Here is a 24,935-nt window from a genome sequence, read left to right as displayed (position 1 = left end):
GAGGGTCTCACTCTGTAACCCAGGCTGGAATACACCGGCACGGTCACGGCTCACTTCAAGGTTTAACTCCAGGGCTCAAGGGATCTACCCGCCTCACTCTCCCAAAGTGCTGGGATTCAGAAGTGAGCCTCACTATGCTCGGCTCTTTGTGGTTTGGTTTTTTTTTTTTTTTAAAAAAGACAGAGCCAACTGGGCACGGTGGCTGTAATACCAGTATTTTGGGAGGCCGAGGTGGGCGGATCACAAGGTCAGGAAATTGAAACCATCCTGGCTAACATGGTGAAACCCCATCTCTACTAAAAATACAAAAAATTAGCCAGGCATGGTGGCACGTGCCTGTAGTCCCAGTTACTCGGGAGGCTGAAGCAAGAGAATCGCTTGAACCCGGGAGGTGGAGGTCACAGTAAGCCGAGATCGTGCCACTGTGCTCCAGCCTGCACAATAGAGCGAGACTCCCTTTCAAAAAAAAAAAAAAAAAAGACAGAGCCTTGCTCTTTGCCCAGGCTGGAGTGCAGAGGCCCAGTCATGGCTCACTGTAACCTCAACCTCCCAGATTCAACCAGTCCTGCCTACCTCAGCCTCCTGAGTAGATGGGACCACAGGCACATACCACCACACCTGGTTAATTTTTATTTATTTTTTATTTTTATTTTTTTGTAGAGACAGAGTCTTGCCATGTTGCCCAGGCTGGTCTCGAGCTTCTGGTCTTGAGGTTCTGGGCTCAAGCAATCCTCCCACCTTGGCCTCTCAAAGTGCTGGGATTACAGGCATGAGCCACTAAGCCCGGCCATCAATGTAGAATTCTCTACCCAACGAAAATATCTTTCAAAAACCTAAGTAAGGGCCGGGCGCGGTGGCTCAAGCTGTAATCCCAGCACTTTGGGAGGCCGAGGCTACGGATCACAAGGTCAGGAGATCGAGACCACAGTGAAACCCCGTCTCTACTAAAAAATACAAAAAATTAGCCGGGCGCGGTTGTAGTCCCAGCTACTCAGGAGGCTGAGGCAGGAGAATGGCGGGAACCCGGGAGGCGGAGCTTGCAAGTAACTCCAGCCTGGGCAACAGCCTGAAAAAAAAAAAAAAAAAAAAAAAAAAAAACAAAAAAAAACCTAAGTAAGATAAAGGTTTTTTCAGACATATAGCATCATTAATAATTAGGGAAACACAAACTAAACCACAATGAGATATCACTACACACCCATTAGAAGGGCTACAATTTAAAAGATGGAAGTGTGGAATCAACTCAAATGTCCATCAACTAATGAGTGGATAAACAAAATACCCATACAATTAAATATTATTCAGCAATAAAAATAAAGTGCTGCTACATGTTACAACATGGATGAACCCTGAAAACCTAATATGTTAAGTGAAAGAAAGTCACAAAAGACCTTGTATCATATGATTCCATTTAATGTAAAATGTATAGAATAGGCAAATCCACAGAGGGAGAAAGTATATTAGTGGGTGCATAGGACTAGGGGGAAAAGATCTGGGAGAAGAATGAGGTGTTACCACTAAATAGTATGGGGTTTTCTTTTCTTAAATGTTCTAAAATTGGTTGTAGTGATAGATGCACAATTCTGTGAATACAATAAACAATGTTTTACTTTTTTGAAATGGAGTTTTGCTCTTGTTGCCCAAGCTGGAGTGCAATGGTGTGATCTCAGCTCACTGCAACCTCCGCCTTCCGGGTTCAAGGGATTCTCCTGCCTCAGCCTCCCGAGTAGCGGGGATTACAGCATGCGCCACCATGCCCAGCTAATTTTTTGTATTTTTAGTTGAGATGGGGTTTCACCATGTTGGCCAGGCTGGTCTCAAACTCCTGACCTCAGGTGATCCACCTACCTCAGCCTCCCAAAGTGCTGGGATTACAGGTGTAAGCCACCACACCTGGCTTTTTAAAAATTATTATTATTTTTTTCAGACAGAATCTCGCTCTGCCGCCCAGGCTGGAGTGCAGCGGCACAATCTCAGCTCACTGCAACCTCCGCCTCCCAGGTTATAGCAATTCTCCTGCCTCAGCCTTCCAAGTAACTGGGACTAGAGGCGCACACCGCCAAACCTGGCTAATTTTTTTTATTTTAGTAGGGATGGGGTTGTTTATCATGCTGCCCAGGCTGCTCTCGAACTCCTGAGCTCAGGCAATCCACCAGCCTCAGCCTCCCAAAGTGCTAGGATTACCGGCATGAGCCACCATGCCCAGCCAATTTTTTATTTTAAATGTGCAAATTGTATGGTATGTGAATTATATCTCAATGGAACTATGTTTTTAGAAAAGCCTGGCGTGTTGGAGAGAATATATACTGAAACTGGACCTCTCATACGCTGCTGGTAGGTACAACCACTTTGAAAGAGTTTGTCAGTTTCTTAAAAAGTTAAAAATACGATACGGCTGAGCGCGGTGGCTCACACCTGTAATCTCAGCACTTTGGGAGGCTGAGGAGGGCAGATCACTTGAGGTCAGAGTTCGAGACCAGCCTGGCCAACATGGTGAAACCCCGTCTCTAATAAAAAAAATATATAAAAATTAGCTGGGCATGGTGGTGGGCGCCTCTAACCCCAGCTACTCAGGGGGCTAAGGCAGGAGAATAGCTTGAACACGGGAGGCGGAGGTTGCAGTGAGGCAAGATCATGCCGCTGGACTCCAGCCTGGGTGACAGTGCGAGACTCTGTCTCAAGAAAAAAGAAAAAAAAAAACATTAAAAATATATGTACCATATGAATCAGCCAATCCAATCCTAGATATTTACCCAAGAGAAATGAAAGTATATGTTCATACAGAGACTTGCACATGAATGTTTTGTAGCAGCTTTATTTGTAATAGTTGAACTCTGGAAACAACCCATAGTCTGTCAATAATAGGTAAAGAATAAACAAGTCTTGGTATAATCCACACAATGGAATACTACTCAGCGAGAAAAAGAAATAGACTCACATAAAGGGTGTGGTAGGCAGGTGGATGACATTAAAAGAGGGCAACATGAGACACTTAAGATGACAAAGCCATTCTGTATCTTTTTTTTTTTACAAATGGGGTCTCACAGGCACAGTGGCTCATGCCTGTAATCCCAGGCACTTTGGAAGGCCAAGGTAGGCAGATAGCCTGAGTCCAGGAGTTTGAGACCAGCCTGGGCAACATGGTGAAACCCCAGCTCTACAAAAAAAAAAAAAGATACAGAATGGCTTTATCACATGAAGGGGAGGTCAAGGCTTTAGGAGCTGTGACTGTACCACTGCACTCTAGCCTGCGTGACCGACTGACACCCTGTCTCAAAATAATAATAATATCACACCTGTAATCCCAGCACTTTGGGAGGCCGAGGTGGACGAATCATCTGAGGTGAGGAGTTCAAGACCAGCCTGACCAACATTGTGAAACCCAGTCTCCACTAAAAATGCAAAATTAGCCAGGTGTGATGGTGCATGGCCGTAATCCCAGCTACTCGGGAGGCTGAGGCAGGAGAATCGCTTGAACCCGGGAGGCGGGCCATTGCACTCCAGCCTGGGCAACAAGGGCAAAACTCCGTCACACACACACACACACACACACACACACACACACAAATTGGCTAGGCATGGAGGCACATGTCTGTAAACTCAGCTACTCGGGAGGCTGAGGCGGGAGAATTGCTTGAACACGGGAGGCGGTGGTTGCCTTGAGCTAAGATCGCACCCTTTCACTCCAGCCTGGGCAACAAGCACGAAACTCTATTTCAAAATAATAATAATAATACAGAGAGCTCTTCTGTACAATTTACCCAGTTTCCCACAATGGTAACATCTTACAAAACTAGAGTACAACGTCGCAACCAGGATATTGATCTTGATACAATCTACTGATCATATACTCTTGTTTTTTGAGACAGAGTCTCACTCTGTCGCCCAGGCTGGAGTGCAGTGGTGAGATCTCAGCTCACTGCCCACTGTGCCTCCTGGGTTCAAGCCATTCTCCTGCCTCAGCCTCCCAAGTAGCTGGGATTACAGGCGCCCGCCACTACACCTGGCTAATTTTTTTTGTATTTTTAGTAGAGGCAGGGTTTCACCATGTGGGCCAGGATGGTCTCTAACTCCTGACGTCAAATGATCCACCCATCTTGGCCTTCCAAAGTGCTGGGATTACGGGTGTGAGCCACTACCATGCCCACCACATCTGGCCCTTTGATCTTATATTCTTCTTTTTTTTGAGATGGAGTTTCGTTCTTGTTGCCCAGGCTGGAGTACAATGGTGTGATCTCGGCTCACTGCAACCTCCACCTCCCACATTTAAGCGATTCTCCTGTCTCAGCCTCCCAAGTAGCTGGGATTACAGGCATGTTTCACCACGCCTGGCTAATTTTGTATTCTTAGTAGAGATGGGGTTTCTCCATGTTGGTCAGGCTGGTCTCGAACTCCTGACCTCAGGTGATCTGCCCGCCTTAGCTTCCCAAAGTGCTGGGATTACAGGCGTGAGCCACTGTGCCAAGCCTTGATCTTATATATTCTTGAGTGTTTTAGTTCTATACAATTTTATCACATGGATTCCTGTATGCCACTGGACTTGGAAGCTCACACCTGTAATTCCTACGCTTTGGGAGGCCAGGAGGATCACGTGCAGCCCGAAGTTTCAGACCAGCCTGAGCAATAGAGCAAGAATCCATTTCTAGTCAAAAAAAAAAAAAAGAAAGAAAGAAAGAAAAGAAAAAAGAAAAAAAGGCAGAAGAAAATTTTTGGAGGTGATGGATATGTTTTCTATCTTGATTGTGGTGATGGCTGTACACATACAAAATTTATTAAGTTGTACACTTTTTCATATGTGTGATTTAGTGTGTGTCAGTTATACCTCAATAATGCTGTTTTTAAAAATTCTGGGCCAGGCATGGTGGCTCACGCCTGTAATCCCTGCACTTTGGGAGGCTGAGGTCAGGAGTTCAAGATCAGCCTGGTGAAACCAGGTGAAACCATGGTGAAACCCCATCTCTACTAAAAATACAAAAATTAGCCAGGCGTGGTGGTGGGTGCCTATAATTTCAGCTACTTGGGAGGCTGAGGCAGGAGAATGGCTTGAACTCGGGAGGCAGAGGTTCCAATGAGCTGAGATCATGCCACTGCACTCCAGCCTGGGTAACAAGGGCACAACTCCATCTCAAAAAATAAATATATATATATATATGGAACAGACCCCCAAATCTGGCCATAAACTGGTCCCAAAACTGGCCAATTATAACTTCTGTGCCTATAATTTTATGGGGGATAGATTTATTACAATTGGGAGAACAAGTTTTAATTCCAGAGCATTATGCAGCCCTCAAAGTCAACATATGATGCAAGAATGGGGTATGTCCATGGTATGGGACTAGGAAAAAATTTGCAAGGTTTTAAGGAACTGCTTCAAACGGAAAGACAAAGTTCCCGCCAAGGTTGAAGATATCATTTTTAACGGCAGCCATTGTTAAGCCTCCAGAACCTACACCTTTAAAATGGTTAACAGATAAGCCAATTTGGATAGAACAATGGCTGCTAAGTAAAGAGAAACTGCAGACTTTAGAGGACTTAGTTAATGAACAATTAGAAAAAGGACACATAGCTCCAACATTTTCCCCTTGGAATTCTCCAGTTTTCATAATTAAGAAAAAAATCAGGTAAATGGAGAATGTTAACTGACTTAAGAGCCATTAATTCAGTTATACAACCTATGGGGACATTGCAGCCAGGACTGCCTTCTTCTGCTATGATTCCAAAAAATTGGCCTTTAATAGTCATAGATTTAAGACTCTCTCTTTACTATCCCCTTAGCTGAGCAAGACTGTGAACGGTTTGCATTTACAATTCCTGCAGTAAACAACCTGCAGCCTGCTAAGTGTTTTCATTGGAAAGTGTTGCCACAAGGTATGTTAAACAGTCCAACAATTTGCCAGACTTATGTAGGGCAAGCAATTGAACCTACTCATAAAAAATTTTCACAATGTTACAATATTCACTATATAGACAATATACTTTGTGCTGTCCCACTCAAGAAATATTACTCCAATGTTATAATCACTTGCAAAATTTGATTTCTCGCACTGGTTTAATTATAGCTCCTGACAAAATTCAGACTACAACTACTTACCCCTACTTGGGGGCCTTAGTAAATGACACTACCATTGTTTCACAGAAAGTAACCATACATAGGGATCAATTGAAAACATTGAATGACAGGCCGGGCGCGGTGGCTCAAGCCTGTAATCCCAGCACTTTGGGAGGCCGAGACGGGCGGATCACGAGGTCAGGAGATCGAGACCATCCTGGCTAACGCAGTGAAACCCCGTCTCTACTAAAAAATACAAAAAAATAGCCGGGCGAGGTGGCGGGCGCCTGTAGTCCCAGCTACTCGGGAGGCTGAGGCAGGAGAATGGCGTAAACCCGGGAGGCGGAGCTTGCAGTGAGCTGAGATCCGGCCACTACACTCCAGCCCGGGCGACAGCGCGAGACTCCCTCTCAAAAAAAAAAAAAAAAAAAAAAAAAAAAAAAAGAAAACATTGAATGACTTTCAAAAATTACTAGGGGATGTTAATTAGATACGATCTGCTCTAGGCATTCCTACCTATACCATGAATAATCTATTTTCTATCCTTAGAGGAGATCCTAGTTTCACTAGCCCTTGGCAATTAACAAAAGAAGTTGAAGCAGAGCTGCAGCTAATCGAAAAGCAAGTCCATAAGGCTCAAATAAATAGAATAGATCCAGAGAAGACTCTAGATTTGCTAATTTTTCCAACTCAGCATTCACCTACTGGTGTTATTGTTCAAGAGGAAGATCTTGTAGAGTGGCTTTTTCTTCCACATACTAATTCACAGACTGTAACTCCTTACTTGGATCAAATCACTACTACGATAGGAAATGGGAGAACTTGGATTACTAAATTACATGGATATGATCCTGGAAAAATTATTGTCCCTCTCATGAAGGCACAAATACAGCAAGCTTTTATAAATAGTCTTACTTGGCAAACCCATTTAGCTGACTTTGTGGGTATTCTCAATCATTTCCCTAAAACAAAATTATTTCCATTTTTGAAATTAACTAATTGGATTCTCCCTAAAATAACTAAATTTAAACCAATTGAAAATGTTTTTACAGATGGGTCTAGCAATGGTAAAGCTTCTTATTCTGGCTTGAAAGATAAAATTTTTTGGACACCCTATACTTCAGCTCAAAAAGCAGAGCTTGTAGCTGTAATTGAGGTATTGACTGCTTCTGATATGCCTGCTAATGTGATTTCTGATTCTTCATGAGTGGTTCATTCCACACAATTAATTGAAAATGCTAAAAAAAAATAAAAAAAAGAAAAAGAAAATGCTCAGTTATGATTTCATACAGATGAACAACTGATGACTTTATTTATCCAATTGCAAACAGCAGTTAGGAGCAGAATGCACCCTTTTTACATCACTCACATTAGGGCTCATACACTTCTTCCAGGACCTTTGACTGAAGGGAATCAAATGGCTCATCACCTACTTGCTACTGCAATATCTAATGCTAGACACTTTCACAATTTAACCCATGTTAATGCCTCTGGTCTCAAACGCAGATACAGCATTACCTGGAAAGAAGCGAAAGCTATTATCCAGCGATGCCCAGCTTGCCAAATGGTGCCTTCCTCATCTTTTACAGGAGGAGTTAATCCTTGAGGATTGGAACCTAACTCTCTTTGGCAAATGGGTGTCACACATGTTCACCCGTTTGGGACACTAGCTTACGTACATGTATGTGTGGACACGTTCTCTCACTTTGTCTGGGCTACATGCCACTCAGGAGAGTCTTCCGCCTGTGTTAAACGTCACCTTTTGCAGTGTTTTGCGGTGATGGACATTCCAGCTTCTATTAAAACAGATAATGCCCCAGGCTATGCTAGCCAAGCTCTAGCTACATTTTTCTCTATGTGGAATATTAAACACATTACTGGTATCCCATGCAATTCTCAAGGACAAGCCATAGTAGAAAGAATGAATCTCTCCCTAAAACAGCAGTTGCAAAAGCAGAGGGGGGAAAACAGGGACTATGGGATACCCCGTATGCAATTGAATCTCACATTATTGACTTTAAATTTTTTGAGCCTGCCTAAAGGCCAGATGCTCTCAGCAGCTGAACAGTATCTACAGAAACCAGCTGCAAAGACAGAAGCAGAACAACTGGTTTGGTGGCGGGATCTGATAACAAAAAGTTGGGAAATAGGTAAAATAATAACTTGGGGTAGAGGTTATGCTTGTGTTTCTCCAGGACTGAATCAACAGTCGATTTGGATACCATCAAGACACCTGAAGCCTTATCATGAGCCAGATGCTGAGGAAGAGATTCCTAGAGGATCCCGAGGACCCCCCGGTTGCAGCCATGTTGAGACTGACGCTGAGGAGGACCCCAACTGTCATGAGCAACACCCATCGAACACAGCCACCCACCTGGGGACTGATCAAGAAGCTGTCACAGATGGTGGAAGAAAACCTGAGGAAAGCAGGACAACCAGTCACAATGAATAATTTAATGATAGCTATAATGGCAGTGATCACCATTGCCATGAGTATTCCTTCAACAAGGGCTGACACAGAGAACAATTATACTTACTGGGAATATTCATCAATCTTGGCTGGCAATAATGCCTGGATGTAATCACTCTATGACACAGTTACACATGTTTTCTGATCTCAGTATTTACCATAATAACTCTGCTCCTATAATTGAGGTATACCGCCATCAAAAACCTATTTGCCAACAGAATAGAACCTGGCCAGAAATAATGAACATACTTGTTTGGGAAGATTGCATTGCAGAACAGGAAGAGGTGCTGTGAAATGATTCCCATGGAATCATTATTGATTGGTCCCCTAAGGGGATGTTTAGCTTGAATTGCACCTCTCAGTCTGCGTGCCACTGCCACACTATGTTCAGCTGGTCTGAACAAAATGGTCACATGGGGAAATGGTAAGAAATACGGCAAGAGTTCCTATTATCTGGAGACATGGCAGTATAGTGGCACCTCAGCCTCAAATCATATGGCCCACTGTAGGAGCTAAATGTAAGAATTTGTGGAAACTATTAATGGCTCTTAATAAGATCAAAATTTGGGAAAGAATAAAAAAGCATCTAGAAGGACACTCTACAAACTTGTCTTTGGATATTGCAAAATCAAAAGAATGAATATCTAAAGCATCCCAGGCACACCTGACCTTAATGCCAGGAACTGGAGTGCTTGAAGGAGCTGCAGACAGATTAACAGCTAGTAACCCATTAAAATAGATAAAGATGCTGGGCGCAGTGGCTCACGCCTGTAATCCCAGCACTTTGGGAGGCCGAGGAGGGCGGATCACGAGGTCAGGAAATCGAGACCATCCTGGCTAACATGGTGAACCCCATCTCTACTAAAAATACAAACTATTAGCCAGGTGTGGTGGCCAGCACCTGTAGTCCGAGCTACTCAGGAGGCTGAGGCAGGAGAACGGCGTGAACCCAGGAGGCGGAGCTTGCAGTGAGCTGAGACCGTGCCATTGCACTCCAGCCTGGGTGACAGAGCAAGACTCCATCTCAAGAAAAAGAAAAAAATAGATAAAGACACTTTTGGATGCTCTGTGATTTCAATGATGATTGTGCTTTTAATCTGTGTTGTTTGTCTTTGTATAGTCTGCAGACGTGGATCCCAGCTCCTGCGAGAAGTAGCTCACTGTGACTACTTTTATCGCTTTGTAAAACTAAAAAAGGGGGACATGTTGGGAACACGCCCCCAAATCTGGCCATAAACTGGCCCCAAAACTGGCCATAAACGAAATCTCTGCAGCACTATAACATGTTTGTGTTGGCCATGACGCCCACACTGAAGGCTGTGGGTTTACTGGAATGAGGGAAGGAATACCTGGCCCACCCAGGGCAGAAAACCACTTAAAGGTGTTCCTAAACCACAAACAATAGCATGAGCGATCTGTGCCTTAAGGACCTGTTCCTGCTGCAGATAAATAGCTAGAGCTCTTGCTTTGTTTTGGCCCATCCCTTTGTTTCCTGTAAGGAATACTTTTAGTTAATCTATAACCTATAGAAAGAATGCTTATCATTGGCTTGCTGTCAATAAATATGTGGGTCAAACTCTGTTCAGGGCTCTCAGCTCTGAAGGCTGTCAGCTCCCTGACCCCACTCCACACTCTATATTTCTGTGTGTGTGTCTTTAATTCCTCTAATGCCACTGGGTTAGGGTCTCCATGATCGAGCTGGTCTCGGTATGCATATATATATATGCATATATTTGGAATATATATATATATATATATATTCCAAAAGTGGCTGCATGCAGTGGTTCACAATCCCAGCACTTTGGGAGGCTGAGGTCAGAGGATAGCTTGAGTTCAGGAGTTTGAGATCAGTCTGGGCAACATAGGCAGACCCCATCTCTACAAAAACAATTAAAAATTAGCCAGGTTAGTGGTGGCACATGTTTGTAGTCCCAGCTACTTGGGAGGTTGAGTGGGGAGGATCCATTTAGCCCAGGAGTTCAAGGCTGCAGTGAGGGTAACAGAGCAAGACCCTGTCTGAAAAGAATTTTAAAAATCCTGGCCAGGTGCAGTGGCTCACACCTGTAATCCCAACACTTTGGAAGGCCGAGGTGAGTGGATCACGAGGTCAGGAGTTGAAGACCAGCCTGACCAAGATGGTGAAACCCTGTCTCGACTAAAAATACAAAAATTCCGGTTCTGGTGTCAGTTTGAGGCACAGCTGCCACCGCTGGAGCCACGATACCTAAAGGAGGGAGAAAGGGAGGCCACAAAGGCCGGGCAAGGCAGTGTATGAGCCCTGAGGAGATCGACGTGCAGCTGCAGGCTGAGAAGCAGAAGGCCAGGGAAGAAGAGGAGCAAAAAGAAAGTGGAGATGGAGCTGCAGGTGACCCCAAAAGGAGAAGAAATCTCTAGACTCAGATGACAATGAGGATGAAGATGACTACCAGCAAAGGCGCAAACGTGTGGAAGGGCTCATCAACAATAAGAACCCCAACCCGGTGGCACAGACAACCAAAAAGCTCACACAACTGGATCTGGATGGGCCAAAGGAGCTTTCAAGGAGAGAATGACAGGAGATTGAGAAGCAGAAGGCAAAAGAGCGTTACATGAAAATGCACTTGGCCGGGAAGACAGAGGAACCAAGGCCGACCTGGCCCGGGTGGCCATCATCCGGAAAGAGCAGGACGACGCTGCCCGGAAGAAGGAAGAGGAAAGGAAAGCAAAAGACAATGCCACATTGTCAGGAAAACCAATGCAGTCACTCTCCCTGAATAAGCAACTGTGACCCGCAGGAGAAAATGCCAGGGACCTGGGCCGTGCTGCCGGGACTTCTGCTGTGTCTTGCCCACCCTGTGCCCTGGCGCCACTGCAACAGCCCCTCACGGCCAGAAGCCCCCCACAGCCTGGGGCCTCCTCTTCACCTTGGCACAGAAATTGTTTGGGGGATGTGGGGGGGGATGGGGGAGGGGTAGCTGCTCTCTTTGAGACAGAAAGATTCAGGACAGCATTTCATATGGAACCATTTGAATGTTTTTGCTGTTTTTAGAATTCAGAGCCCCAGCTGGGGGATGTCTGGGAGATCAGGTAAGAAGAGCTTTCATTTGTCTGGTAAATAGCACATAAGGGCGTGGTCGTGCCAGGAGGCAGCTGCTCACGGGTTTGCTACAGCCAGCCCTGGACTATGTTGCCTGGGTGCTCATTCAGAGAGGGGCTGTCATCTGGGAGCCTGTGCCCCTGGGGTCCTCGAGAGTCATGGCTTGCCCCTGGTCAGTCCTGTCTGACCAAGGCCTCGCCTCTCTGCCCTTCCCCGCCCGGTTCCTACCCACCTGGCCAGGGCTAGTGCCTATTTTTAACCCTACCCATTGATCATTTCAAGAAACCTCTGTTCTCCAGCCTGGGCAACAGAGCAAGACTCCGTCTCAAAAAAAAAAAAAAAAAAAGAAAGAAAGAAACCTGTGTTTACCATGCAGCACCCAGGCAAAACATGCTCCACAAATTCAACTTGTATATTTGGCAGATTAAACTTGACATTATCGAAAAAATAGAAAATAAAAATTAGCCTGACACGGTGGCAGGCACCTGTAATCCCAGCTACTCGGGAGGCTGAGGCAGGAAAATTGCTTGAATCCGGGTGACAGAGGTTGCAGTGAGCCAAGATCGCGCCACTGCACTCCAGCCAAGGCAACAGAGTGAGACTCTGTCTCAAAAAAAAGAAAAAAAAAAGAATCCTGAAAGTTAAAATATCTCCAGAAATAAAACTAAATTTTTGAATCGTGGTTCAACCAAATTGGCCCTCATTCTGTGAAACAATAATAGGTTTCATCATCCAACTTTTGTTTGGAACCAGGGGATCAATTCCGATTTAAAACACAGTACAAACTGTCATGTCAGGATTAGTTAGTTCTACAAGAAAGCACAAAAACCCTGCAGCCTATGGGTGGAGGTTGGCCACCACCTGAACCTGTTTCAACAGAGTGTCTATTGTAAGAAGTGAAACTGCCTTAGGCGTTTTTTGAAAACTTATTTAGAGAATTTTGATAGCTGAGGAGTTTTTCCCACATTAGCCAAATGCCAAAATACTTTCTCTTATTTTCACAAACACCAAAGTTTTAATTGGTTTCCTTCTACCACACATGCACATACATATAATTTTCCTTTGAATGTTAATTTTGGTAAAAGTTATAACTTAAAGAAAAGCACGCTGGTATGTAAAATATTTCAAACTTGTGGGATTCTTTCTCCATAAAACCTCTATTAATGCCTAGGTTTTTGATAGCTATTTTAAAAACTCATTTGCTTTTATTAATACTTGTACAAAGTATATTCAATAATTGAATTCATAAAAACACAAATGGTACAAAAGGGTAAAGTCTCTCTCCCACCTCTATTCTCACCCAATTCCCTTCCCCAAAGTGTCCAGTTTTGCCAGTTTCTTGCACGAATTGTCAGAAAGTCTACGCGTATACAGGCGTGTGTGTGTATGTGTGTGTTAGTACACAGCATGTAGTCTTAGTATCTCAGTTGTTTCTTTTTTTTTGAGACGGAGTTTCACTCTTGTTGCCCAGGATGGAGTGCAATAGCGCAATATCAGCTCACGGTAACCTCTGCCTCCTGGGTTCCAGTGATTCTCCTGCCTCAGCCTCCAGAGTAGCTGGGATTATACGCATGAGCCACCACGCCCGGCTAATTTTTGTATTTTTAGTAAAGATGGGGTTTCTCCATGTTGGTCAGGCTGGTCTCAAACTCCTGACCTCGTGATCCACCTGCCTTGGCTTCCCAAAGTGCTGGGATTACAGGTGTGAGCCACCTTGCCTGGCAGTATCTCAGTTTTTTTAAAAAACAAAAAACTATAGGCCAGGTGCAGTGGCTCACGCTTGTGATCCCAGCACTTTGGGAGGCTGGTGGGGGCAGATCACCTGAGCCCAGGAGTTCAAGACCAGCCTGGCCAACATGATGAAACCCCATCTGTACTAAAAATACAAAAATTAGCTGGGCGTGGTGGTGCAGGCCTGTAATCCCAGCTACTCAGGAGGCTGAGGCATGAGAATCTCTTGAACCCGGGAGGCAGAGGTTGCAGCGAGCCAAGATCACGCCATTGCACTCCAGCCTGGGTGACAGAGTGATACTGTCTCAAAAAAGTAAACAAAAAACTATACATTTTTTTATACCATGAGATCTTATTATATCAAAAAACCCTATTTTTAAAATAGTTAACATATTCATGTGTTGAAATTCAATGTTTCCTTTGTTCCCTCCCTGTCTAGGAGGGGAAAACCTTTAGACAAATTCTAATAGAACTGTAAAATTCAACCGGTTTCTCTTCTATGTTTCGGCTTCCATCTAGTCCTCCTAAACAACCAGTGTTTCCAGTTTGTTGTGTTTTCTACGCAAATAGAGCCACTAATAACACAATCTTGCTCCATAAATGCAGGGACTCTGTCCATCTGTTTCGCCTTGTTTCTTAACCGAATACAGTACCTAACACAGTTCCTGGCACCTAGTAAATGTTCAATAAATCTTTTGCGGGGCTGGGAGCAGTGGCTCACGCCTGTAATTCCAGCAGTTTGGAAGGCTGAGGCGGGTGGATTGCTTGAGTCCAGGAGTTGGAGGTCAGCCTGGGCAACATAGTCAGATCCCATCTCTGCAAAAAATTTAAAAAATAGCCAGACATGGTGGGGTGCACCTGTCTTCCCAGCTACTTGGGAGGCTGAGGAGGGATGATCGTTTTGAGGCTGCAGTGCGCTGTGATCATGCCACTGTACTCCAGCCTAGGTGACAGAGCAAGACCCTGTCACAAAAAAATAATAAATCTTTTTGGAATGAAATAATATCCTTATCTCCCTATCCCTTACCTCCATTTCCAAATATATCTAGCAAGTCTAATTCTCTCATGTGAATTTGCTCAGCTTCATCCCTTCCTTGCTTTTTCTGTGATCACAGTCCCAGCTCAGTCTAATCACTACATGCCTTAGACCACTACTACCTCCTGATGAATCTCCTCTCCGTCTCCCACACAGATACATAGCTCTATGGAAAGACAAGCCATGTCATGCGATGGTTAGAAGAGACACCAGGTTTAGACTCAGATAGCCTGAGTTCATATTCCAGGTCTGCTATTTAGAAGCAATGGGGCCTTGGGGAAGCAAGTTACCCAGGATCTGTGCCTCAGTTTCCTTGCCTGTACAACAGCGATGACAGTGTCTTCCTCATGGGGTAGTTGTAAGATTAAATGGGCTAATATGTAAGGCATTTGCATGTAAGTCATTTAAGAAGTGTTCAATAAATATTATTATGGCAAGAATAATCTTCCTCAAACACTGTTTGAATACTAAGTCCTTTTTCATAAACCTTAAACTGCTTTTAGCAGCTCCTCATAGAAACTGTAATTTATTTACACTGAGCCCTAAATCTCCTTATCAATTTAGCTCCTCCTCCTATTTACTCAACCAGTTTTTTTCTTTTTTCTTTCTTTCTTTCCTTTTTTTTTTTTTTTTTTTTTGAGATGGAGTTTTGTTCTTGTTGCCCAAGCTGGAGTGCAATGGTGTGATCTTGGCTTACTGCAACCTCTGCTCCTGACTTCAAGCTATTCTCCTGCCTCAGACTCCTGAGTAGCTAGGATGACAGGTGCCCACTACCATGTCCAGCTAATTTTTGTATTTTTAGTAGAGACAGGGTTTCACCATTTATATATTTTGATATATTTTCAGTTGTGTATATTCAGATTATCTCAGCAGATTATAATGTCTTCAAAATCTGCCTATTATTTTGTTACATCTTGTACATTATATTCACAATGCACAGAAATATATTTTCATTTCCTCCTTCCCTCCCTCCTTCCCTTCATTCCTTCCTTCTGTTTGATTGTCCTCCAAATCCCCTGGCTTCCAGGAAAATGAAGGCAATAAAATACAGAAAAGGCTGTGCCTGGGTATGGTCTGAGACAGGCTGCGGGAGCCTGTACCGAGGTGAGAGCAAAGCTGTCACTCCCAAAATGCATTCCTTTTAGAAAATTTGTATCTGAAGTATTTTGGGGGGGTTGATATAAGCAACTGGTAAACCTTTAACAGTAAATCACTTATTATCAATCATCAGGATCATCATCAAATATTCATTTAGCAACTTTGTTATGAAGGCACCATGCTTACAGGATACAAGGAGAAATGACATGCTTCTTCCCATGCTGAAGTAAAAATCTAATGTGCCGAGGTGGTAGGATTGCTTGAGCCCAGGATAAAATAAATAATAAGTAAATAAATAAAAATCTAGTGTGGTGACAGAGACCTCACCCAAAATGCTAAGCCACCTGAATGGTACAATAAATAAGAAAACGCCATAATTAAGTGCTGTAACAGTCAATTAGTACTTCATACAGAAGGATGAACCTCATCTGACCCCTGAAGAAAGGATCAAATATTTGATGAGCATGAGGAAAAGCAAATATTTTAGGTGATGGACATTATATAAGTGTTATATTATTTAATGTGAAATGCTATTTAAAAACCAGGTTTCACAATTATTTACTAAAGATATCATCAAATGACATTTGTTGAGTACCCACTGTCTGCCAAGTATTAGGCAAGGTAGAATGTGGTAGAGACATGCATAGGATGTGATCCCTGCCCTCCTAGAGATTACAATATAGTAAAGAATACCAACATGTAAATAGCTGACTAGTAACTTGCAGAATGAAGGAAGCTCAGAGATCTGGAATCCCAAGAATAGCATTAAGATTTCCTGACTGCCACAGCGTTGTGTAGTCTAGAACACAACAAATCCCTTTAACAGCAAATTCTGACAAATGTAATAATTGTGGAGACAGCAGGTGAATAACAGAGTGCCTGAGCTTTGCATTACTGAATGAATTATGCTATGTTTTATTCTACCCATCTTTATCATTATTTTCATTGTAGCTAGTTGTTGTTGTTGTTGCTGTTTGAGATGGAGTTTCACTCTTGTTTCTCAGGCTGGAGTGCAGTGGCGCAATCTCGGCTCACTGCAACCTCCGCCTCCCGGGTTCAAGCAATTCTCCTGCCTCAATCTCCCGAGTAGCTGGGATTACAGGCGTGCACCACCAAGCCCAGCTAATTTTTGTATTTAGGAGAGATGGGATTTGATTGAGTACCCACTATCTGCAAAGGCACCTTGGTCTCCCAAAGTGCTGAGCTTACAGGCATGACCCACCACGCCTGGCCTGTAGCTAGTTTCAGTCAGTTCCTGTCACATGAGACCTTTTTGTTTCTGAAAAAAACATTACGATGTGTGGAAAGGACCTTAGTATTATCCAATCCAATTTTCTCATTTTATAAATGGGCAGCTGAGGTCTGTTAAGGAATTTCCTTAAGGTCATAAGGCTTTTTTTCTTTCATTCATTTCTTTAATAAGAAAGGTACCTATAGGCCAGATGTGGTGGCTCACGCCTGTAATTCCAGCACTTTGTGAGGCTGAAGTGGGAGGATCACTTGAGGCCAGGAGTTCGAGACCAGCCTGGCCAACATGGCAAAACCCTGCCTCTACTAAAACTACAAAAAATTAGCCGGGCGTGGTGGCGGATGCCTGTAATCCCAACTACTTGAGAGGCTGAGGCAGGAGAATCGCTTGAACCCGGGAGGTGGAGGTTGCGGTGAGCTGAGATCCCACCACTTCACTCCAGCCTGAGCGGCTCAGTGAGACTCCGACTCAAAAAAAAAAAAAAAAAAAGTGAGAGAGGCACTTATTTGTAATTTTTATATTACAACTTGTCATTTTAGACATCTCTTAAACTTCCTGTTTCATGACTAATCCAGGATGTGACATCTATGACAGAAAGTTAGTGCTGATATAAGTGAGTACTCTATGAAATTTATGCTGCTCATTAGTAGTATAAAACTGTCTTTCTTTCTTTCTTTTTTTTTTTTTTTTGAGATGGAGTCTCGCTCTGTTGCCAGGCTGGAGTGCAGTGGCGTGATCTCGGCTCACTGCAACCTCCTCCTCTCAGGTTCAAGCGATTCTCCTGCCTCAGCCTCCTAAGTAGGTGGAATTACAGGCGTGTGCCACCACATCCGGCTAAGTTTTGGTTTTTTAGTAGAGACAGGGTTTTACCATGTTGGCCAGGCTGGTCTTGATCTCCTGACCTCGTGATCCACCCACCTCAGCCTCCCAAAGTGCTAGGATTACAGGCATGAGCCACCGCACCCAGCCAAAACTTTCTTTGCATGCCAGTTAAAAAAGAACTTTTATTATTTCTCCCAGAAGAACATCAATACTATCAAACACAATATATAAGAAATATAAGGCCGGGCGCGGTGGCTCAAGCCTGTAATCCCAGCACTTTGGGAGGCCGAGGCGGGCGGATCACAAGGTCAGGAGATCGAGACCACAGTGAAACCCCGTCTCTACTAAAAATACAAAAAATTAGCCGGGCGCGGTGGCGGGCGCCTGTAGTCCTAGCTACTCAGGAGGCTGAGGCAGGAGAATGGCGTGAACCCAGGAGGTGGAGCTTGCAGTGAGCCGAGATCGCGCCACTGCACTCCAGCCTGGGCGACAGCGTGAGACTCCGTCTCAAAAAAAAAAAAAAAGAAATATAAAATTACTTTTTCTTTGTATATTTTATTTTTTCCAAGTTTCAACTTTAAATAATACCCCACTGGATTTGGTAATATACTTTTGAATAGAAATATATGTGGTTTTAATGGTAGGAATATTAGAAGAACTGAAGTTGCTTTTTTCCCCCAAGTCAATTCTTTTTCGCCCCTGTTTTGAATCTTTATCTGCAAACTGGATTTTGCTCCAACTCATCAAATAGCTATCAAACTTCTGCAATGTGTATTGTTTTATGCTTGACATCAAAGGACACAATAAGAAGACTGGTCCTGTACTCTCATATTGCTTATCAGATAGTGGGCAGTGTTTTGTGGAACACAATGTTCATGAAAGACAAATAGATCCTGTTAGTTTACTGTAATGCAGGTAAAAAAAATTTCTTCTTCCTTAAGTGTATCCAGAGTTATCAGGGGCTGGCTGGGCACGATGGCTCATGCCTGATAATGCCAGCACTTTGGGAGGCCGAGGCAGGCAGATCACTTGAGGTCAGGAGTTTGAAACCAGCCTGGCTAACATGGTGAAACCCCGACTCTAGTAAAAAAAAAAGATACAAAAATTAGCTGGGCATGGTGGCAGATGCCTGTAGTCCCAGCTATTCAGGAAGCTAAGGCAGGAGAATCGCTTGAACCCAAGCAGCCGATGTTGCGGTAAGCCAAGATCACACCATTGCACTCCAGCCTGGGCAACAAGAGCGAGACTCGTCTCAAAAACAAAAACAAAAACAAACAAAAAACAAAAGAAATAAAACAATACAAAGTTATCAGGGGCTTATGAAAAGCCACCAATGATGCCTGTTTGTGCTCCCAAGCTAACAGAGTGACTTCCATATGGAAAATTATGTGATGAATTACTATAGGATACTGTGGTACTGAAGCAAGCACCGCCTTCCTTTAAAAAAACAAATAAAAACAGCTGTGTAACACCTGAGAAAACAAATATAAACTGAAATTTTTTTAGAGAGAGGATCATACTCTGTTGCCCAGACTAGAATGCAGTTGCAGCCTCAACCTCCTGGGCTCAAGTGATCCTCTTGCCTTAGCTTCCCAAGTGACTGGGACCACAAGCGAGCACCACCATGCACACCTAATTTTTAAAAACGTTTTTTGTAGAGACAGAGGTCTCGCTATGTTGCCCAGGATGCTCTCAAATTCCTGGGCTCAAGCAATCCTCTTACCTCTGAGTAGTTGGGATTACAGGCACGTCAACTGTGCCCAGCTAAAACACTTACTCTTTAGTAAGTATCTATTGAGCTAAAAGACTACATCAATTACTCTTTTTGTTTCGTTTTGTTCTGGTTTTTGTTTTTGTTTCTTTGAGATGGAGTCTCACCCTGTCGCCCAGGCTGGAGTGCAGTGGCGTGATCTTGGCTCACTGCAACCTCTACCTCCTGGGTTCAAGCGATTCTCCTGCCTCAGTAGCTGAGATTACAGGCGCACATCACCATGCCTGGCTAATTTTTTGTATCTTTAGTGGAGATGGGTTTTCACCATGTTGACCAGGATGGTCTCGAACTCCTGACCTCATGATCCGCCCGCCTTGGCCTCCCACAGTGCTAGGATTACAGGCGTGAGCCACCATGCTACTCGGCTGACTATATCAATTACTCTTATAGCTAGACTTTATCTACCATTGTTCAAGTTAAAAGATGCTACAATTTGAAAATGATGCTATCAACAATGAATATTATGTGAGTGGGTGTTGCTGAAAAGACCGATACTTAGATTACTCTATAGTTAACTGGGTGTGATGTATTTTTTCCAGTTAAGAATTAAAGTTAGAAGGGCATTATGTCTGCAACTTACTCTTAAATTGCTCAGGAAAAAAAGACATATATATATAGTCTAACCTATGTAAAATCTATAGGTTAGATTTTGTACAATTAGATAGACTTTATAAAGAAAAGTATATAATGTTATAATGCGAAGACTATCTAGAAATTCATTGTAAGGTTCCTGCAATGTTTCTGTATATCTGAAATTATATTTAACTTAGAATGAAGGTTCCTGCAAGTGGATTACACATTTAATGAGTGACAGAAAATTAGAGTTATTTTTAAATTGATAGATAATTCATATACCATAAGTCATTATTTTAAAAAAGAATCAAGATTCATTAAAACATCAAGTAAAACTATTATGATCCTGATGGCCTGGTATGCCCACCTGCAGTCCTAAGTACTCAGGAGGCTGAGGGAGGATCGCTTCAGCCCAAGAGTTTGAGGCTAGCCTAGGTAAAATAGTAAGACTTAATCTCAAAAAATTATTATGATCCAAAGTAATTATGAAAAATATTACATAAGCAGAATATGTATGGAAAAAAGAACAAAAAGAAAAATACGTATTCACAGGCACTTTGTATCTTATGTTTAACAGCAAAGCTTCTATTATACTTTCATTAGATAAAACACCAGAAAATTATACTTTGTGGGCTTTTTGTGTTTTGTTTTTTGAGACAGGGTCTGGGTCTGTCACCCAGGCTAGAGTACAAGGATGTGATCTCGGCTCACTGCAGCCTCTGCCTTCCAGGCTCAAACGATCCTCCCACCTCAGCCTCCCAAGCAGCTGGGACCACAGGCATATGCCACCATGTCCAGCTAAGTTTCTGTATTTTTGGTAAAGATGGAGTCTCACCATGTTGCCCAGGCTGGTCTCGAACTCCTGAGCTCAAGCTATCCGCCTGCCTCAGCCTCTCAAAGTGCTGGGATTACAGGCATGAGCCACTGTGCCTGACCACTTTGTGTTTTTTATTCACTAACTAGATTGTCAGAGAAATAATACCAAAAATAAAATATCAATGGCACTTAAATTTTTGGCCTTCTAGCAAAAATTTCAGTAATTCTCCAATTTCCACCTCAATTATGTCAATTGCAAAATTAACTAAATATTCAAGTTTTATTCCTGGCCCTACCACTTACAAGCTCTTTGGACCTTGAATAAGTCCCTCAACTTCTCTGAATCTTCTCTCTATAAAATGCAAGGAGTCATATTAAGTTGTCTTAGAAATTCCCTTTAGCACTAACTTTCTACTGTAAGTTCCTTTTTACAAATAGGGAAATAGAAATTCTAATTTTAAGTAACTTGGAAGAAGTCACATGATAAGAGGAAAGCCTAATTTTAAAAGAGTCAATTATTAGCTGCAAGTCAGTGACAAGTTAAAAAAAAAAAAAAAAAGATAAAAGAGTCAATTAATCATATCCAGTCTGGATTCACACACCAACAAGGAGCCCATTGTAGAAAAACTGTGTTAGACTTCCCAGGCACACCTGCTCTCAAGGATCCATCCTCGAGCGATCAGTTGCCAAAGCTCATCTCATTCTATAAGGGGTGGGGAGTGCAAGTGCTAAGCCTTCTAATTTGCTCTTGGGAATGTTTTTCATCTGGCAGAGGCTGACAAACGTCCTGGAGATAGGAGTAGGAAGGAACAAGAAGCCCTGGAGTCAACACAGTCTCCACAGAGATTTGGGACAGGAGATGACTTGGCCAAAGGATTGTTGCTGCAATAGGCTTTGTGTTTTGTTATCCTTTGTAACTACCCCAACACTTTCTGGTAAGTGAGAAAACATGTTAGGCTCATTTTGAATCCCTGCCCTTTTTCTGCGATCTTTTTTTTTTTTTTTTTTTTTTTGAGACGGAGTCTCGCTCTGTCGCCCAGGCTGGAGTACAGTGGCTGGATCTCAGCTCACTGCAAGCTCTGCTTCCCGGGTTTACGCCATTCTCCTGCCTCAGCCTCCCGAGTAGCTGGGACTACAGGCACCCGCCACCTCGCCCGGCTAGTTTTTTGTATTTTTAGTAGAGACGGGGTTTCACCATGTTAGCCAGGATGGTCTCGATCTCCTGACCTTGTGATCCGCCCATCTCGGCCTCCCAAAGTGCTAGGATACAGGCTTGAGCCACCGCGCCCGGCCTATGCGATCTTAATTATGGGGAAGCTGTACAAAGACTGACCTCTGGTCCTCTGGTTCATCATCACGTGGTAATCATCTTAGCTTTCTTTGTGCAGTTTGACCCCACAATAAAGAAATATTCTGATTTGAAGTGTCCACTTCTCTAAAACAGAAAAGGAGAAAAGAAGAAAGGACAAAATCTACAGGTTTTCTGCAATAAGATAGGCTTTATAAAGAAATGTATTTTTTTCTTTTTTTTTTTCCTGAGATGTAGTCTCACTCTGTCGCCCAGGCTGGAGTGCAGTGGCACAATCTTGACTCACAGCAACATCCACCTCCTGGTACAAGCGATTCTCCTGCCTCAGTCTCCTGAGTAGCTGAGATTACAGGCGTCTGCCACCATACCTGGCTAATTTTGGTATTTTTTTAGAAGAGATGGGGTTTCACCATGTTGGCCCAGCTGGTCTTGAATTCCTGACCTCAAATAATCCACCTGCCTTAGCCTTCCAAAGTGCTGGGCTTACAGGCGCTAGCCACCATGCCCAGCCTAAGAAATGTACTATTTTGATGGAAAATTCTGATAATGGCAAATATATACATAGAGCTTACACAGTGTCAGGCTCTGTTCCAAGCACCTTATGTACATTGACTCACTTAATGTTCACAACAACCATATGAGGTAATTATGCTGTTTTGCCCATTTTGTAGATGAGAAAACTGAGGCACAGGGAGGTTGGTGTGATTAGATTGTACATTTAGTAAGTCCTGAGTTAGATGACTCCAGGAAGTCTAGCTCCAGTGCCCATCCTCTTAACTGCTGAGCGGCTACCTCCCTAAGCCTTATTTATCTATTTATCTATCTATTTATTTATTTATTTATCTTTTTGAGATAGAGTTTTGCTCTTGTTGCCCAGGCTGGAGTGCAATGGCGTGATCTTGGTTCACTGCAACCTCTGTCTCCCGGGTTCAAGCGATTCTCCTGCCTCAGCCTCCCAAGTAGCTGGGATTACAGGCATGCGCCACCACGCCCGGCTAATTTTGTATTTTTAGTAGAGATGGGGTTTCTCCATGTTGGTCCAGCTGGTCTCAAGCTCCTGACCTCAGGTGATCTGCCCGCCTCGGCCTCCCAAAGTGCCGGGATTACAGGCGTAGGCCACTGCGCCTGGCCGCCTCTGAGCCTTATTTATTAGTCTTACCTTATACTTAGGGCAATGGTGCTCAAACTTTAAAAAGCATCATAATTACTTGAAGCATTTGTTAAAAGTGTATATTTCTGGCCAGGCGCGGTGGCTCAAGCCTGTAATCCCAGCACTTTGGGAGGCCGAGACGGGCGGATCACGAGGTCAGGAGATCAAGACCATCCTGGCTAACACGGTGAAACCCCGTCTCTACTAAAAAAAAAAAAATACAAAAAACTAGCCGGGCGAGGTGGCGGGCGCCTGTAGTCCCAGCTACTCGGGAGGCTGAAGCAGGAGAATGGTGTAAACTCGGGCGGCGGAGCTTGCAGTGAGCTGAGATCCGGCCACTGCACTCCAGCTTGGGCGACAGAGCGAGACTCCGTCTCAAAAAAAAAAAAAAGTGTATATTTCTGGTCCATACACCAACCCTCCCTCCCCATTCTGATTCTAGTAGGTCTGTGGTTTAACTGAAGGATCCATATTTAATATTTTATTTTTATTTTTTACTTTTTTGAGACACGGTCTCGCTTTGTCACCCAGGCTGGAGTGCAGTGGTGTGATCTTGGTTCACTGCAGCCTCAACCTCCTGGGTTCAAGTGATCCTCCCACCTCAGCTCCCAAGTAGCTGGGACTACAGGTGTGCACAAATACACTTGGCTAATTTTTGTATGTTTTGTAGAGATGGGAGCTTCACCATGTTGCCCACGCTGGTTTTGAACTCCTGAGCTCAAGCTTCACTCTGGCCTCCCAAAGTGCTAGGTTTATAGGGCTGAGATCTATCTATCTATCATCATCATTATTATCTATCTATCTATCTATCTATCATCTATCATCTTTTTTTTTTTTTTTTTTTTTTTTTTTTGAGACAGAGTTTTGTTGCTCTTCTTGCCCAGACTGGAGTGCAATGGCGCCATCTCAGCTCACTGCAACCTCCGCCTCCTGGGTTCAAGCAATTCTCCTGCCTCGACCTCCCGAGTAACTGGGCATGCACCACCACTCCCGGCTCATTTTGTATTTTCAGTAGAGACAGGGTTTCTCCTTGTTGGTCAGGCTGGTCTCAAAGTCCCAAACACAGGTGATCTGCCTCCCTCGGCCTCCTACAGTGCTGGGATTACAGGCGAGAGCCACCACGCCCGGCCTGGGATCTATATTTTTAACAAGCATTTCAGTGATTATATTACAGGGGGTCCAGGACCACATTGAGAAATACTGACTTAGCCAAAGAGGGTTCTTTCTTGTAAGGGAAAAAATTTTTTCTTTGTAATTTACTCACTCACTCAAGAAGTATTTATTAAGTACCCACTGTAAACTTACAATTGTATTAATTGTAAAGTTGGTATGTGTAGACTAAAAAGGACTTTTGGTACAAAACTGTTTGCAAAATACAAAATAAAGCAGATGGGCTGGGTGCGGTAGCTCACGCCTGTAATCCTAGCACTTTGGGAGGCCAAGACGGGTGGACCACCTGAGCTCAGGAGTTCGAGACCAGCCTGGCTGATGAGACTCTGTTCCTACTAAAAATACAAAAATTAGTCAGACATGGTGGTGTGTGTCTGTAGTCCCAGCTATCCGGGAGGCTGAGGCTCGAAAATCACTTGAACCTGGGAGGCAGAGGTTGCAGTGAGCCGAGATCGCGCCACTGCACTCCAGCCTGGGTGACAGAGTGAGACTCCATCTCAAAAATAATAAATAAATAAATAAATAAAGCAGATGGCCAGCTGAGCCTGGATACCAGATTGTTCACATTGGTGAGTTAACTAATGAGACAAAGCATCAGAGGAGCATAACAAAGGA

At 43.6% G+C, this 24,935-nt stretch overlaps 3 protein-coding genes across 3 annotated transcripts in view; 2 read left to right on the top strand and 1 right to left on the bottom strand.

The window, feature by feature from the left end:
- Positions 1-24,935, bottom strand: part of REV3L (REV3 like, DNA directed polymerase zeta catalytic subunit) — a 659,986-nt gene that overhangs the window by 97,788 nt on the left and 537,263 nt on the right. The gene's annotated exons all lie outside the window — the stretch shown is intronic.
- GTF3C6 (general transcription factor IIIC subunit 6) overlaps positions 1-24,935 on the top strand; it is a 1,097,326-nt gene that overhangs the window by 1,039,915 nt on the left and 32,476 nt on the right. The window lies entirely within an intron of this gene.
- On the top strand, positions 8,097-11,316 carry LOC126953469 (28 kDa heat- and acid-stable phosphoprotein). Its single transcript, XM_050788880.1, is given in 4 exon segments — positions 8,097-8,199; positions 10,714-10,890; positions 10,893-11,138; positions 11,141-11,316. Coding segments are annotated over 4 exon segments (672 nt in total). The 3' UTR covers positions 11,287-11,316.

Source organism: Macaca thibetana, chromosome 4 (genome assembly GCF_024542745.1).
Source record: "Macaca thibetana thibetana isolate TM-01 chromosome 4, ASM2454274v1, whole genome shotgun sequence".
NCBI classification, from domain to species: Eukaryota; Metazoa; Chordata; class Mammalia; order Primates; family Cercopithecidae; genus Macaca; species Macaca thibetana.
Note: the sequence above shows the minus strand (reverse complement) of the source record. Positions and strands in the feature narration are given on the sequence as shown.